Source organism: Pelophylax lessonae, assembly GCF_965119305.1.
Source record: "Pelophylax lessonae genome assembly, chromosome: 10".
NCBI classification, from domain to species: Eukaryota; Metazoa; Chordata; class Amphibia; order Anura; family Ranidae; genus Pelophylax; species Pelophylax lessonae.
The window spans coordinates 48,670,465-48,687,751 of NC_138777.1; the positions used below are offsets into that span (position 1 = coordinate 48,670,465).

The 17,287-nt window shown below is 40.2% G+C and overlaps 1 protein-coding gene across 1 annotated transcript in view; it reads left to right on the plus strand.

Annotated features, from left to right (window-relative positions):
• LOC309565930 (uncharacterized protein) overlaps positions 1 to 17,287 on the plus strand; it is a gene marked incomplete at both ends in the record, with an annotated part of 53,823 nt that overhangs the window by 23,774 nt on the left and 12,762 nt on the right. The window contains 5 exons of the mRNA XM_082270960.1: positions 4,644 to 4,785; positions 6,151 to 6,309; positions 11,077 to 11,129; positions 13,633 to 13,805; positions 15,825 to 16,216. Coding sequence (XP_082127086.1) covers positions 4,644 to 4,785; positions 6,151 to 6,309; positions 11,077 to 11,129; positions 13,633 to 13,805; positions 15,825 to 16,216 — 919 coding nt within the window. The remainder of the gene's footprint in view (positions 1 to 4,643; positions 4,786 to 6,150; positions 6,310 to 11,076; positions 11,130 to 13,632; positions 13,806 to 15,824; positions 16,217 to 17,287) is intronic.

The window sequence follows — 17,287 nt, forward strand, 5'->3', positions numbered from 1 at the left end:
GGAACTGGAACGCACTGGAATTGCAAGCACTGGTGTAAACTAAAAATCCATATAACCTAATTTCCATGCGTTTTTGATGCCGAAAAAAGCGAACTGGAGTGCATGTGGTGTGAATTGTGTGAATTGGCCCTTAAAGTGTAGGTATAGCTAAAACTTTTTCTCTTGGGGCCAGTTTAACCACTTAAGCCCCGGAAGATTTTACCCCCTTCCTGACCAGGGCCTATTTTGCGATTCGGCACTGCGTTGCTTTAATGGACAATTGCACGGGCGTGCGACGCTGTACCTAAACGGATTTGATGTCCTTTTTTTTCCCACAAATAGAGCTTTCTTTTGGTGGTATTTGATCACCTGTGCGATTTTTTGATCATGCGCTATAAACAAAAAAAGAGCGTAAATTTTGCAAAAATAACAATATTTTTCACATTGTTTTATATGAAATTCCCCCAAAAAAATGTAAAAATCTAATTTTTTTAACATTTTAGGCCAATTTGTTTTCTGCTACATATGTTTGGTAAAAAAAAAATCGCAAAAAGCGTATTTTGATTGGTTTGCGCAAAAGTTATTGCGTTTACTAACTAAGGTAAAGATTTTTGTCATTTCTGTTGTTTTTTTTTTTAACGAGTAATGGCGGCGATCTGCGATTTTTTTTTTGCGGGACTGCGACATTGCGGCGGACAGGTCGGACCCTTGACTGACATTTTTGACACTTTTGGGGTTACCAGTGACATTACTACAGTAATCAGTGCTATACATATGCACTGTTACTGTAAAAATGACACTGGGAGGGAAGGGGTTAACTTTATTGGAGAGGGAGGGGTTAAGTGTGTCCCTAGGGGCGTGTTTCTAACTGTGATTGGCTGTGGCTACTGGTGTAAGAACAGAGATCAACGGTCCTACATAGTAGAACCGTATGATTACCATTCCTACACAGGGGAGAATGACAGGTGGCTGTGTTTACATTAGCCGTCTGCCTTTCTCCCGCTCTAACGGACGATCGCGAGTGCCCGGCGGACGCGCGGGGGGGTCCGTGAGCGAGTGGGAGCGCGCTTCCGGCGGCACGCACTCGCTCCCTAGAGCCTCACAGGCAAGCGAAGTAGACCTACGTCGCTTTGCCTGTGAGGGGCTGACTGCCAACGTAAATCGTCGTGCGGCGGTCGGCAAGAGGTTAACCTACTTTCAATGCATTTTGATGCAGAAAAAAAATGCACCCGACTGCATGTGGTGTGAATTGGCCCTTAAAGTGTAGGTATAGCTAAAACTTTTTCTCTTAGGGCCAGTTTACACCACGTGCAGTCCAGTGTGTGTTTTTTTTCTGCATCAAAAATGCATGTAAAGTAGGTTATATGGATTTTAATGGATTTTTAGTTCACACCAGTGCTTGCAGTTCCAGTGCGTTCCAGTTCCAGAAAAAAAAAAAAAAAAGTAAAACATGCTGCATTTTTCCTGCACTGGACTGTACTGGAACACTGTAAAATGCATCAAAAACATACTGGAACGCACTGGAATACACCTAAACGCACCAAAAATGCTCTGGAACGCATCGGAATGCACCTAAATGCACCAAAAAACACACTGGAATACACCTAAACGCACCAAAAATGCACTGGAAAGCATCGAAATGCACCTAAACGCACCAAAAAACACACTGGAACACACATGTCCTTATTAAAAGTTAAAGCATAACTCCACTTTTGTTGAGAAAAAACATTCCCATCTGGGTGATCTTTGTACATTGCAGGAATTATAACAAACTTTGTTGCAGATTCCTTCCTTTTGTTATTCTGAAGAAATCATTGTTTGTTCCTCTCTGCCTCTGTGCTGAGAGGGTCAAATTGGAGTGGTTTCATAAATACTGTATCTATCAGCTGTGGCAGCTGCAGGGCTCTAATGAGGAAATCTGCTGGGCCTGCATCCCTTTAGACGTGTTCCTATTGGGATTATCTCACCCAAAAATGACATTTTTGTTGCAGGGGATCTTGTATCTTAGGGGACCTGTATCTTAGTGCAGACTTCTGGGAAAATTGGTGAGCCAATCACACAAGCAGGAAATGATGTTTCTGGGGTGTGGTCAGTGTACATTCTGTGTACAGAAAACCTCCAGGTAGCCATATTGCATTTCCAGAAAATTACAACAGCTGCAGATTGAAAAGGAAAGGTCATTTTTAATAACATTCAATTACAATATGAATTGTGTTGCAATTGTATACGCTATATTGTTTGTTTGTTTCTTTCTTTGCTTTTTTTGTTCACCACAAAAGTGGAGTTACCCTTTAACCACTTGCCGACTGCCGTCAGTATATTTACTGCGGCAGTCAGCCCCTCACAGGCAAAGCGACGTAGGTCTACATCGCTAGCCTGTGAGGCTCTGGGGAGCGAGCGAGTGAGCGCGCGCCGCCTAATGCGCACTCCCGCTCGGTCACGGACCCCCCCACGCGTGTGCCCGGCGGACCCGATGTCCACCGGGCACTCGCGATCGTCCGTTACACCGGGAGAAAGGCAGGCGGCTAATGTAAACAAAGCCACCTGTCATTCTCCCCTGTGTAAGAATGGTGATCATACGATTCTACTATGTAGGACCGTTGATCACTGTTCTTACAGCTCAAGCCACAGCCAATCACAGTTAGAAACACGCCCCTAGGGACACACTTAACCCCTCCCTCTCAAAAAAAAAGTTAACCCCTTCACTTCCAGTGTTTTTTTACAGTAACAGTGCATATGTATAGCTCTGATTACTGTAGTAATGTCACTGGTAACCCCAAAAGTGTCAAAAATGTCAGTCAAGGGTCCGATCTGTCTGCCGCAATGTCGCAGTCCCGCAAAAAAAATTGCAGATCGCCGTCATTACGCGTTAAAAAAAAAAAATGACAAAAATCTTTCCCTTAGTTAGTAAACGCAATAACTTTTGTGCAAACCAATCAAAATATGCTTTTTGCAATTTTTTTTACCAAAAATATGTAGCATAAAACAAATTGGTCTAAATGTTAAAAAATATTGATTTTTAAATTTTCTTTTGGGGAATTTCATATAAAAAAATGTGAAAAATATTGTTATTTTTGCAAAATTGACGCTCTTTTTTTGTTTATAGCGCATGATCAAAAAATCGCACAGGTGATCAAATACCACCAAAAGAAAGCTCTGTTTGTGGGAAAAAAAGGACGTCAAATTCGTTTAGGTACAGCGTCGCACGACCGCGCAATTGTCCGTTAAAGTCACGCAGTGCCGAATCGCAAAATAGGCCCTGGTCAGGAAGGGGGTAAAATCTTCCGGGGCTTAAGTGGGTAAGAAGAAAGAGGGGGGAAATCTGCACTGGAATGCATCAAAAACACGCATACAGAAAAGCATCTGGAACGTATCTGGACTGTATTTCTATGGCATGAACCGGCCCTTAGCTAAATAGTTTACTTTTTGCTGTCTGTGACTGTCAGAGAGATTTCTCTGCACTTGCAAACACTTACCAGGAAGTGAGAGAAAATCTCACAAAGTGAAGGCAATACTTGTCAGAGGCTACTTTAAACGTGCGGTTTGGGGCTGTAAAAATGCGTGGCTGAGCTGCTTTTTCTAGCACTCCCTAAACCCCCCTATCCATTAGGTTCCAATGGCAGTGGACAGAGGTGTTTATATTCTCCAGTCACAATTCTTCACTCAGGACAAAAAACATCCAACATGTTGCAATCAGTGGGTGGCAAGCCTGCTGAACGTGAGCCATTCAAGTTAATGAAGAAGTGCTGTAAGTGCCCCACAAACGTGTTGTCAAAAATGGTGTAAAACAAGAGGTGAGGGGATATTACATTGCCACCTCGCTGCCTGTCAATTCCACCCTGTGGTATGATGCAAAATGGCCTCTTACCGGATGGTATATATATCAAAGCACAGGAGATTCTCCTATGTGGATGTCCCTTCTGTTGATCGGATACCAATACTCTCCTCCGCTACCAATGTACGTCCGTATTCTTATTGACTCCCCGAGGTATCTCCGATGGCAAAGGAACTGGATCCTCCTCGCTTGCAATAAGAATACGGACGTACATTGGTAGCAACAGAAGGGACATCCACATAGGAGAATCTCCTGTGCTTTGATATATATACCATCCGGTAAGAGGCCATTTTGCATCATACCACAGGGTGGAATTGCAGTGGAAGTTTCCTCCTTTCCAACCGATTGATTAGAGTTTTACTCTGCGCCTAACCTTATCTTATCTGGTAAGGAGGAAAGCCTGTCGGTGGTGGGAATCTTTTTTTCACAGCACTGGAATATCACTTTAAGTTCCTTTACAATTTCATTATACATCACTTGGTGAAGATTTTGGACTTTGTGGACTCTTATCAGTTGTTGCACTCATTTGAGTTTTGCAGTTTCACTGAATCACCATCACCTTGATATATTGTCATTTGTATATGTTTATTTATTGTTTATATTGTGCACATGTGTCACTTTGGCAAATTATTTATATTGTTTAGCACACCTCCAATGGGATAGTTACAGCATGCTTAGTTTAGTTGCTTAGTTAATTCCAGGTGGCAACTTTTTTTCTTTTTTTTGGCCAGGCAGTGTAGCAATAATAAATAATCTATGGGAATCATTCGTTTGGAATACCAACTCTTTTATTCATAAATAATTGTTACATATTTTTTTAATTGCACAGCCACTAGTCCAGCTCCAACCTGTTCATTTGGTGAATACAGACCAAGATTTCTTTCTCCAACTCCCAGTCATGGAACAAAGATGCTGGCCAACGTTGGAAAAAAATTCCAACTTCACCTTACTGCCCAAGCAGCATATGAAAGGTAAATCACACATCGTATGTATCCAGGACTTGTCATAAATGAGTAATCTGACATTTAAAGTAGAAATCAACCGATTATCAGCAACACCGATATATTGGGGGCCGATTTGCACTTTCCCCGATATATCTGAGGTTACCGATATTGCCGATATTTCGGAAAGTGCTTGTACCAGAGTGATGCCTGCAGCTAGAGGCATCACCCCGGTATCGGCATCCATAGCCGATGCGGCTGAGAAGCCACTTGGCTGTCATTACAAGGAGCGGGAGGGGACGTGTCCCCCCCCTCCCACCGCCTTCCGCGGCTCGCCCAGGTCTCCCGTCCCACCGGGAGACCCGGGCATCCTATCTGCATGGCTGCCAAAGAGAAGACCCGATCAAAGCCACATTTGACTCTGATCGGGTCTTCATGTAAAAAACCCTGAAGTGATGTCATGACATCACTTCCGGGTACTCGGCGCCAAATTCCAAAAAATTACAGCATTCAAAACAGCCAAACTTGGCGTTTTGAATGCTTTTAAGTGCAGAGGAGGGGTTTGGGGTCTTTTAGACCCCCAGATCCCTCCACAACAGTACCTGTGAAAAAAAAATGTTAAATGTCCGAAAATATCGGCCAAAAATCGGCCGATACCGATATCTGATGACCAAAATATTGGTATCGGTTTCGGTATTAAAAAAAACGATATCGGTCGATCACTAATTTAAAGTGGACCTTGCATGAAACTCCCCCCACCCCCACATGCAAAAGCTCTGTGAAAGACGACTTCCGAACTCATTTCTATCTGAAAATCAGCTTGATATCTTCTAATCCAATGAGCCGTGGGCCTGGGCCATTCCCCACATTGCACCACACATAAACAAAAAAGTTGATACTGGTGATGTCAGTGCCCTTACATGTCTACATGCCATATTTAGTCAATGACATCACTAGCATTCCGCATGTATTGCCTACATCTTGCAAGGAGATGCTGCAGCACTTTGCGTGAAGGCCTAGTGCCATCCCCATTACCTAAGCAGGATGAAAGTCAGAATAAACGGTACATTTTATTTTATATTTTGATTCAAGCATTTTGTTACTTTCACTGTCGGTTTTTACATGGAAAGTACCAACAGCATAAGCAGACCTTCCATTTTCATGAATGGTTAGCTTGAAAGAACGCATAGACATTTCAGTGACCTCGCTTCTCTCTACTGGAGTAAAGCAATACAGCTTGGTCACCTCTCAGACCCCAGTTGTTTGAAGGCATAGTGAAAAGTTAGTTATTAAATGTATTAAGCTAAACTAATATAAGAACTTTTTATTTTTTATTTTAGACACACTTTATAATTCTTTGTTGAGTGGTAAATGTTGCATTTTTCTGCTTTATAGAATTGCAGACTTTAAAGTCAGTGGGCTCCCTGGCATGACCAAGTCATTTACATCCTCATCACTATCTAATACAAGGAGTATGGTCGTGGAGTGGACACCAAGGGAAGATAATGTAGGAGAACATGTGCCTGTTTGCTTTGTGGCAGAAACTACAAATGGGTTAGTATGGTGCTGCCGAGTCTAAATTCAAATTGTTTTATGATGATTTTTTTTCTGTTGAACTCACTCAACAACTAAATGTAAAAAGAGTACGTAAACCCAACATTTCATATTCCTGATATTGCCTACTGTACCATGTACTTGTATGAACAAGTAACCCGTGGCTTTGTGTGAAATCCCTGGTGTTCCTGATAGTCTCACTGCTTTCCTATTAAAAACTGACCACACTAAGCAGGAGAGCACAGCATGGGAACTCACCCTGCTCTCCTCCAATGATCACATTTGTCCTGACACCCCCCCTTATCCTTTACAGCCATTCACCAGAAAGTTCATTGTACTGCTGTTTCTCCTCCCCCAGCTTTCTGTTCTCAGCTGCATAAGAAACTTAGAGGGTGTGTGATCACTTATAAAACAGGGTAAAAGGGTGTTTATAATGTTTTTAGTTCTATACACAAATGTTTTGCCTTTCTTTTCTGTTTCATTAAAGTGATTGTAAAGTCTCGTTTTTTTTTTTTAAAACAACAAACATGTTACACTTACCTCCTCTGTGCAGTAGTTCTGCACAGAGCAGCCTGGATCCTCCTCTTCCCAGATTCCTCTTCGGCTCTCATGACTCCTCCCTCCTGTTGACTGCCCCCAGAGCAAGCAGCTTGTTATGGGGGTACCTAAGCTGAGTCACAGCTCCTTTTGTCCATCCAGACACGGAGCTGCACACCAGCTCCCCCACCTGTCTCTCCTGATTGGCTGAATAATTTTGATTGACAGCAGCAGGGGCCAGTCGTGCTGTTCTTCTGTCTCAGCCAATGAAGGGGGAAGTCCCAGGTTAGTTTAGACACTCCTGCAACATCTCTATATAAAGATTGACTCATGTAAGTATTAGGGAGGCTGAAGGGGGCTGCTTCACACAGAAGGTTTTTTTATCTTAATGCATAGAAAAAAACCTTCTGCCTTTACAATCTCTTTAAGCTAACCATATAGAGATAGATTTTTCTCATTCAGCTTTAGGGAATCAAGGGTGACGAGCAAGGCTTGGCAAGACTAAGGTTGAAATAATAGGCTTCAGGGAGGAATGGCCAGAGAGGAATGGCCAGAGAGGACGGTAACCTAGTAAGCAGGGCTACCGCCTGGGATGTGGCTGGTCACAGGTTCAAATCCCGACACTACATCTAATTGGATGCAGTAGCTTTTGGGCCAGCAGTTTTTTGTCCGGCACCTTCGATTTTGTAATCAGTGTTGTAAGGGTAACCCCAAAACTCATGGGTTTCAGTAACATTTTGACTATTGAAGCCAGATTGAAAATTATATTTCTTAGACACACATGTAGGTAAACATGTTTGGAGAGCAATTCAGTTACATACATTCTGTTGGCTTAATAAACATTGCTCTAACTTCCTAAGGACTTGTATTACAATTTATACATTCTGAAGAGGGTGGCACCTATCTATCTAAAGTTTCTTTGAATTCACATCTTGATTGAAATGCGGAATAGTTGTTCACAAAGACGTGTAACTTCCAAGTTCGTTAATTTAACAAATCTTCAAAGGTTGAGATAGCAATCTTAACAGCTGGAGCTGTAAATAGCTTTTGAATACAACAGCTGTTATACAATATGACTTCTCACAATATATACATCCAATATATCTGCTTAATCATAAATCCATGTTTGATAATCATAAATAAATATTTGATAAATAAAATGTCTGCTTCCCTTTCCCTCATCAATATTCCTCCTGTTGGCAATATATATATTGCCACAAACAAAACTGTCCCTTCCTACATTGGAGTTCTGGAAACATATCACTGCTATCTCAAGCAATCCACCCTCTAGTTGAAGTTAATAGTTGGGCCGGGGACCATTCACAGTGTAGCGGTTTCCGCTCTGCTGTCCCTGTGTGGTGATCTCACATCACAGTTACTATTGGTAACTGTTAAAGCCACGTATGGCTTACCCAGATGTGGATCCTGGAGGTGCTGATATGAGGAATAAGAAACAAACTAGGTCTCATAACACATACAAAACCTAACATAAAATGTATTTTTTAAGAAAGGCAGATAAAATTACAATTCCTCTCAATCCTTTCTAAATTCCCTGACAGTGTGTTGAGCCTGGTGATGCCAGGGCGGCCCACGGTTTGAAAATCAAGCATTGTATAGCTACCGTTAAGGTCTGGATATAACTTGAGTAAGTTATATTTTTTAACAGGTATTTATAGGGGTTATTTAGGTTGGTCCTCAGACTCAAAAACAGGAGAATAGAAAGCTACAAAATTGCTTAAATCAAAGGAATGTCCAATGAAAACGAACCCACTCACTTAAATATTTGCAATACTAGCAGGTACGTGGTACTCGTATGTCTAAGAAGGCTTATGAAAAAAAAAAGAAAAAAAACAGGGACAACAAGCAATGAAAGTTACCCCAAAAGCGCCATATTTGAATAACCGGGGTATAAATCAGCTAAATTTCCAAAAATTACCAACAAATTATGAATAAAAATCTAATGTTTATTTATCAATCAAGAAACAGTAAATAATCAAAAAATGAACCTTCCACCTTAACACCAATTAATAGACTATGTAGTCATTAAAAACAATACATGCAAGCCTCCTCACACTCAGTCAGACTCCTCACATTTCATAGTTCTTAGTAATTTCTGTCATTCTGACAAATAAAGATCTATCAAGAAGGTAAATTAGTGGCCTGGGATTTTTTATTTAGTACCAAGAGAGCAAACAACTGAATTAAAATTCACAATATTTATTAATACAATTTCTTAAAAGAGACAATAGTCTGCAACATATTTAAAGACAAGAAAAGAAAAGGTATATAGATTCAAAACGATCATATATATATATATAATAAAGCACATCTTCAACGCTTAAAGTTTACAAAAAATCCCAACGTGTTTCAACTCAACAGTTGTCTTCTTCAGGGGGGTTGGTATAGTGGTAATGGCATGATACAAAGAATTACTCAGCATGACATATGTAGGATAGATGCCTTTACCAGGGGCAGTCACATTAAAGCATCCAATATAGAGCAAAGGATGCATTAAACTCCCCACAGAATGACCCAGCGAATCACCTTAAAACATCTCGATCAAAAAGTAACAGGACAGATGGCAAAAAAAAAGTCCTCCTCAAATGGCAAGATGTAGTATAAAAGGCTTTAATGGAGTTACCCGAATGGTCTCAACAAAAGTGGATCATAATTCCAAAAAAAGGGGAAAGGGGGGAAGGAAAAGATCCTGCAATTACAGTCACGGCCCCATCACCACATCTATAATCATCCATAATCCACCAGCCATTTGCTATTGCACCTGTGATCCACTGATTTCAGGTACAATACTTTGTAGGTTCCGGTGTATAAAAGTACTGTAATAAATGCACATATGTTTTTCCTGCCTGCAAGATAAAAAGTACATTTAGCCTTTAGCTTTTGCTGTGCAGGTGCTGATGGAACTGACTTGAGTTCAATTTAAGAGTGTATCTATATAATACAGGTTTTTTGGTTCCTCGGACCAAACAAAAAGTGGGGCTTTTTAGGCAATTGTGTAAAATTTTTTCATAAATGCGATTATAGCGATTTATGTGATTTTATATAAAATATAGATTATTTTGATATATTTCAGGTGGTTTGTACATGGGGTAGTGCTACAATTGGGCTATAGGCCCAAAAGTGAGTTGTGAGAGAAAGAGTAAGAAAATGTGACATGTGTCATCTCTGTCATCCATGCAATTTTCTGGATGTACAGAGGGCATCTAAGTCCTACGCGTTTCGGATGTGTGCCTTTATCAAGGATTCACCATATCTATAAATACAGTAATAATGGTTAAATTAATGTGTATCTTTTCATGTTCCATGGAAACCTGTATTATATAAATAAGGGATGTTGGCATACCATACTTGTTATGTAAAACTAAAGGCTATACAGAGTATCCAAAACCCCATTGTCAACTTTAGAGTGTATCTATAGCCCAAACCTTTTCTTAGTTAATAGGGCTAGGACCGGGACTAGAACGGGACATGGAATTAAACCTTCCAATGAACTCTGCATACGTATGGCTCTATGGCTTCCAATTATTGGATACAAAACTGTCTATGTTGTTCTCTAATAATGCGTCATGTTGTTGAATCTTATCTGTTTCGAATTTTCGATCCTATATACTTGAATTGTCTGTAATATTTGACTCACTCATTATTTTTTCTTTACGTTAATAAAAATATTTTCACCTCTAAATCTTCCAATGAGGAGACCCGCTGTGTATATACTGCATAACTAAGAGTGGATTTTCCCTCACTTTGGAAATATTTATTGAGGAGATTTACTAAAACTGGAGCACACAAAATCTAGTACAGTTGTGCATAGTAACCAATTAGCCTCTAACTTGTTCAAATAAGCTTTGACAATAAAACGTAGAAGCTGATTGATTATCATGCACAGCTTCACTAGATTCTGTGTCCACCAGTTTTAGCAAAGCTAAGTTTTGTTACTGGGAAAGAAAGTGAAGAGAACTCTCCGCAATGGGACACAGATAGAAAAAACAAAAAACTGTCTCCAACTCTTCAAAACTCACCCCAATGTAAAGGAAACAAAACAAGTTTTGTCTGGAGATACACTTTAAGATTGTAATGTACATGGCATGAGTTTCTAGTCATAGAGAATGTGGCAAAAGGCAGGGAAGAGAAGTGTATTGTATGTCCTTGCTCAGGTGACAGGTGGTACCGCTAGCAAATTACCAACTTTTTGTATCATCTTTTTTCTTACAGGTACCAGTCAGAACTACGATGTGTCGTGATAGTGATAGGACCCTCAAAATTAGGTATTATCTCTTATTGTTTAAAATATTTTTGCAGCTAAAACATTAACTTGCACATTTCAGTTCTTATAATATATGTTGTACCTTGACCACTATTTATTGATTCACCTGCCTCTTAAAAAGTCTCCTGCTTTTGGTGGAATGTGAAGAAGATGACATTGTGGCTGTCTCTCTACCATAGTGGAATCTTTCAGTTGTAGTCTCTCTGTCATGACATTATCTTTGAGATGTTAGTATCTCTCACATACAGAGTTGTATAAAGTACTCGAAACCCATACTTGAGTAAAAGTACAAGTTTTCGATCAAAAAGTGACTTGAGTAGAAGTGCTCGATCAAAAAGTGACTTGAGTAGAAGTACTAAAGTATTCAACATTTTTTGTACTTAAGTATTGCAAGTAGTTTTTTTTTTTAATTTTGCTACTCAAGTACTGAAAGTAAAAGTACCAGTAGTTTTGAAAAAAAAAAGTTACTACTCAAGTACTGAAAGTAAAAGTACAAGTACTGTGTTATGTAGTTATTAAAGAAAGAAGTCAAAAGTTTGAACATCATATTGTTTTTTTATCATTTCAAATGCAGCTTTTATTTATACATACAGTAGCATTTATTTTCGTATGCGCTGATAATACACATGTTTTGACCTTCATGAAACCTGCCATCTACTGTTCTGGCAGTGGTAATTTTTATAAAAGTAACGAGTAACTATGCAGCACAAAAAAAAAATATCGGAGTAGAAGTATTGAAATCATCAAAAAAATGTAGTGAAGTAAAAGTGGAAGTAGGAGAAAAAAATTCTACTCTAGGAAAGTACAGATACCGCCTTTCCGTACTTAAGTACAGTAGTGAAGTAGTTCTACTTAGTTACTATACATCTCTACTCACATAGCTGGCTCTTGGCTCATGGCAGCGAGTTTAAAACTTTGTGGTCTGTAGATACGATATCTCTTCTTTTACCGGCCACATGGCGCTAATTATGGGAAATAAATATATTATTGACTAGGTTGTATAGAACTCCCTCATTCCTTCTCCGACCAATGCTGGAGGTGCGGAGAGCCAGGTGGTACGTATCTCCATCTGTGGTGGTCCTGCCCTCTAATTTAATCGTTCTGAAAGACCATTTTTAGGTTAATCCACGTAATCACAGGTAAGAAATGGCCTAAAATGACAGAGGTGGCCTTATTATTCATGACCCTGGGGTTTATGAGAAAATCAAGAAAGGCCTTTTGCAATCTCTTCTCTTAGTTAGCTGGTTGGACTTTAATTGCCATATATTGGAAGTCAGCCACTGTCCCCTCAGTTAGGGAATGGGTCATGGAATTAAAGCACTTGATGAGGATTAAAGATGTAATCGCTGTTGCCATGGAAAACTACATTTATGGCTGTTGCCATGGAAAACTACAAGAAATTCTGGGACCTATGGTTTGCGGTGATGATATTCTCCTCATTACCTGAACAATTACCCTTTCCCAGATAATAGACGCCCTCACATTTCTTTGCTAACTTGTGTCGGTCACCTCCTCCTTTTTCCTTTTCTCTTCCCCTCTCCTCCACTTTGCTAAAATGGTGGCACCGTATTGTACTTTTCCTAGACTCTAGTAGACCCTTTCTCATAGGGAACCATATTCCTAACTCCCCTAACCTGGAGCCCAGTCTGAACCCTACCTGTCCCCCCCCTGGCTACGCTGGTTTGACTACCACCTACGCCACTGTTGAATTGGACATTTGCACCTGCAATTGCACACTGTCGGACTCCAATTCCTATTTTACTTCCTTCTGTGACATTTGGCAATGTTTATTGCCTAAAGTTACGCAAGTATGCAACTTATTCATATATTGATTTGGTTCTGTAAAATGTGCCTGTACCTTTTGTGCCCCTGACTCAAAAAAAACTTTAATCTTTAAAAAAAAAAAAGTTTTGAGCAGAGAATATTTAAGGCGCTACTCACACCTGAGCATCATGTTGCCTGAGACTTAAAGCTGTAGCTCAAAAAAGTACAAGCTTTTCTTTTCTTCGAGTTCAAAGAGTTTTTGGCTCCAATAGACTTCAATAGGAAAAAAACAAAAAAAAAAAGCGTTGCACATTTTTCCCCCTATTAACTAGCTTCCATTAACTAAAAATAATTAAAAAAAAGATCAAGCCTCAGACACCCTCAAACGTGCCTGTGCAAATGCTAAAAAAAAAAACCTTTAAAATGACCAGTTCAGTTCAATTCAGCTCAAGCGTGAATGCAGCATAATAGTTTAATTTTAACACCCGCACACCTTGCAAGACTATAATGTGATACAATATATTATTTAATTATTAATTATATATGAGAAAAAATTTCCTGAACAAAAAGAAGAGAAACAAAGGGAAACCCAACAAACTAACATAGTACTACATATCTATATGTTAGATGACCCAATATTGTGTTGCTCTCCTTGAGAACTGTTTGGAAAATAATGCAGAAACCTTTATCTGAATGAACCTGTAGCATTGTGTAACATTTTACTGTTTTCTACCCTGCAGTCACCAACCTTATATGCCATGATAACACAATGACTCTGATCATTGCTACGTCAGCAAATGATGAACTTAATAACCTGCAGTTACGCCTGAATGATCCCAAGTGTCTGGTTAGCTCCAACAGCACCCACCTTATAGCAAGTGTTGGATACAACTCCTGTGGGACAGTGACGGAGGTAATGTAAATGAGCCATTCTGCTTAGTAGGACAGTATTTTCTTGGAATCCTCTGTACTTGGCAATTTTTTAAATTTTAGCTCCTCACCCCTGTAGATGCATGAGCCTGGTGGACGGTTTATTGTTTCCTGTAGAATAAGCAGGTCTTCAGATTGGCATTCTTTAAAATGGTACCCATACCAGATAAAATTATTCAGTTAAGATAAATGCCCTAAAGTATATGGAAACCCATTCACTAAAATGTAATATAAACTTTTACAATTTCAAAAGTAAATTTTAATCTTATTAAATTGCAGATTTCATTAAAAAAACAGAGGATCCTGCCATGAAGGTCCTTGTTCAGGCCCTTTCTGTTATAAGGGGATAATAGGGATACCAGTTGTGCTCCTGCATTGTCACCCTGTCACACACTGGCATCTACACCAGAATGGTTGTTTCAGTGCACATGGTCAAACCATTAGGAAACCCATCCTGAGAAATACCACTCAGCCATTGCTAGAGGGTATGTGGACATGTTAGCATGGGGGTAAATGCATGTGTCCCCTCATGGTAGGGGGCCAAATTGCTTCACTTGGCCCCACATACAAAAGAATAACATCCTGACCTGTCTCGGCACTGACTTGTCCAGGCCTGGATCCTGGACTCTGCTCCCACATGGCCAGGCTCTAGAATACCTAAGGGCTATCTCTCTACCTTCTGGGCTGTCCTCACCCAGAGATTGGAAGAAATCCCATAAATATTCAGGTCTTAGCTCTGCCCCTCCACCCTATAAGTTCCAGAACTTTCCTAAGCTCTAGAAGCATTTACCTTCTGTTCATTCATTACTAGAATTTTCATACAGGTAGTGTCACGTACCTGGTCAGAGTGCTGAGAAGGCTTCCCTTGCGGCTCAGGGCAAAGCACCTGTGAAGACAGGGAATTCTATGTCCAAAAAAGCAGAGGTTGCCAGCTGCGATAGGCGGAAGTGCACAGAGGATGCTCACTGGATAACAGCCAGACAAGCAGGATGCACTGCAGGGTAGGAGTTCCTTTAGATGTACCAGGTGATACTTAGCAGTAGGGAAAGCCAGAAACAAGGTCAGGAGCCAAACCAGTAGTCATACACGGTATATCAGTCAGGAGCAGAGGCAGGGAGCAGAATCAGGAACAAGCCGGGGTCATACACTGAAAATCAGGCAGCAGCGCAGTCTGGAGAGTAAGCCGAGGTCATACGCAGGTGAATAGGCAGAAACAGCATCAGTAGAACAAGCCATGGGTCAGAAGCCAGGGTTGGAGACACGACAGGTCAAAGGCAAGCCGGGTCGGCAACAGGGAATCCAGTAACAGTAGAAGCAAAACAAGGGAACACACACGAGAGCTGAAAATCATCGAGCAACTTGTGGATTAGACTGCTGACTTGGGGCCAGGCCACTGGGTGCCATGATCTGTCACGCATTGCGTGCACTCTGTGGCGCATGCATGTGCATAATTGCGCATCAATATTCACAGCAGTTCGTGGCTGCACGCGCATTTGCACGGGTAAACGCCTGAGTGCCCGCAATCTGCGATCCTGCTGAGCATTGGCAGATGTGCCAGTTCTTCTGTGAACCATTCTCTGACAGGCAGAAAGTGCAGGCGAACCATCCAGCCCTGCTGCTGGCAACCTGTAAAACTCTGGGAGGTGGAAAGTTGCTGCAGCTGGACAGTCCATCAAGTAGTACTAACATTTAGGGCAGTATACGCCAAGGGATGAATCCCTGAAATGAATCCTCTTGGGTAAAAAAAAAGGCTGAGAAAGTCTGTGCTACATAAAATGATGACCTGATAATATGTTGGCAGAAACAAGAAAATGTCTCCTTTAGTATGGCCGAACTTTCCATACAAAAACCCTAGAAAATTATTACATTACATAATATTTATTAAAAATGGAAAGAAGGTGCCAGTCACTTGCAGGGCTGTATATATATCTATTTCTTTCAGTGTTTGTGGCATTCCCTTGGCACCTTGTCATTGCCTCTTTGTTGATTTTATATTTTATAGGAAACGGAAGAAAATATAGTTTTCAAAAACACAGCCACCAACCACGACACATCCTCTATGATCACAAGACAAAATGGTATTTCTATCCCCTTTAACTGTTCCTTCCCTAAAAAGAACAGAGTATCGGCTTCATTCCGTGCCCATAGGTCAGATTTCATATTCACTGAGGCTGGCTTTGGTAATTTTACCTACAAGATCCAGTTCTTTACAGACGGTCAGTTTGTGGAGGTGAACACGCAGTCTCCTTTGGAGGTCATACTGAAGGAACTACTGTATATGGAGATTCAAGTTTCTTCATCAGTGCCCAATATCGAGTTATTTGTGGAGTCCTGTAGGGCCACGCCACATGACAATCCGTCTGATCCCATCTTCTATAACATCATCGAAAATGGGTATGTTCTATTACTTTTTTACTTATTGACTGAAATTACAGATTTTATTATCTGTCACCACACTGAAATAATTAGCATTGTAAATAGTGTCTGTTATGTATCTTGTTCTGCTGTCTGTACAGGCTTTGGAGGAATTCATTGAGCCAAAAAAAAAAAAAAAAGAATAAAAGTCCCATTGTTGCTTGTTGTCAGAGGGAAGCTAGACATATCTGTCACAATCTATCAAAGGAATACTCTCACAGACACAGCATTTCATTGATACATATCCACCCTGGCAACAAACAACACTTGAACGTTTGCCATTGGCTACAGTGCTTGCTTCAAATTTGTTGTCCAGACACTTGGAATCCTGTCGTAGATGATAACTTGCAGGGAACAGAATTGCTATAGAGAGCATAAAAGTACTTGCCTATTTGTACAATGTTGCTCTCTTGCTGCCAAGATTAGCAGGGCGCCAATCACTAGCTGGTAAAGGAGATTCTGCAGTGACAGAGCAATGCCAGCGAAAGTGTAGCATGGGCTTTTGGGTTCAAATTTATTCTTTCTGGATAATATCTGTTTTCCTTGCGCTGTCTAAAGAAATCTCAAACTGAGTTTCCAATAAAGGGAGCGTAACTCCACTGTCTCATAAACCAGTTTATATACATTTCAACTTGAGCTACTGACCTATGTAAGCAACAGGTTTTATTTACCAAAGGTGCTAAGAAGAAAGAGAAATATGACTGAAGGCAATAAAATATTCATTCACATTTTTTTTCATATTTTCTTTTTGAATTTCTTAAGAAAAAAAGCACCAGTATCAACCTGAAACCATCCATGCAGTCCAAGGACACAACTGAGGTTTAAAAATGTTATACAAAATAATATGTGCACATATAAACCCAACATAAATAAATCAGAGCAAATCATAAATTCATCCAATACAAAAGTGTCAATAAATAAATAATATTCACATTAAAAATCAAACTCGTGTGCATACAATGCAATAAATCACCCAAAAGTTCAAATAGGAAATGAATAATAAATGTACTGTATTTTCTGGCGTATAAGACTACTTTTGAACCTCAAAAA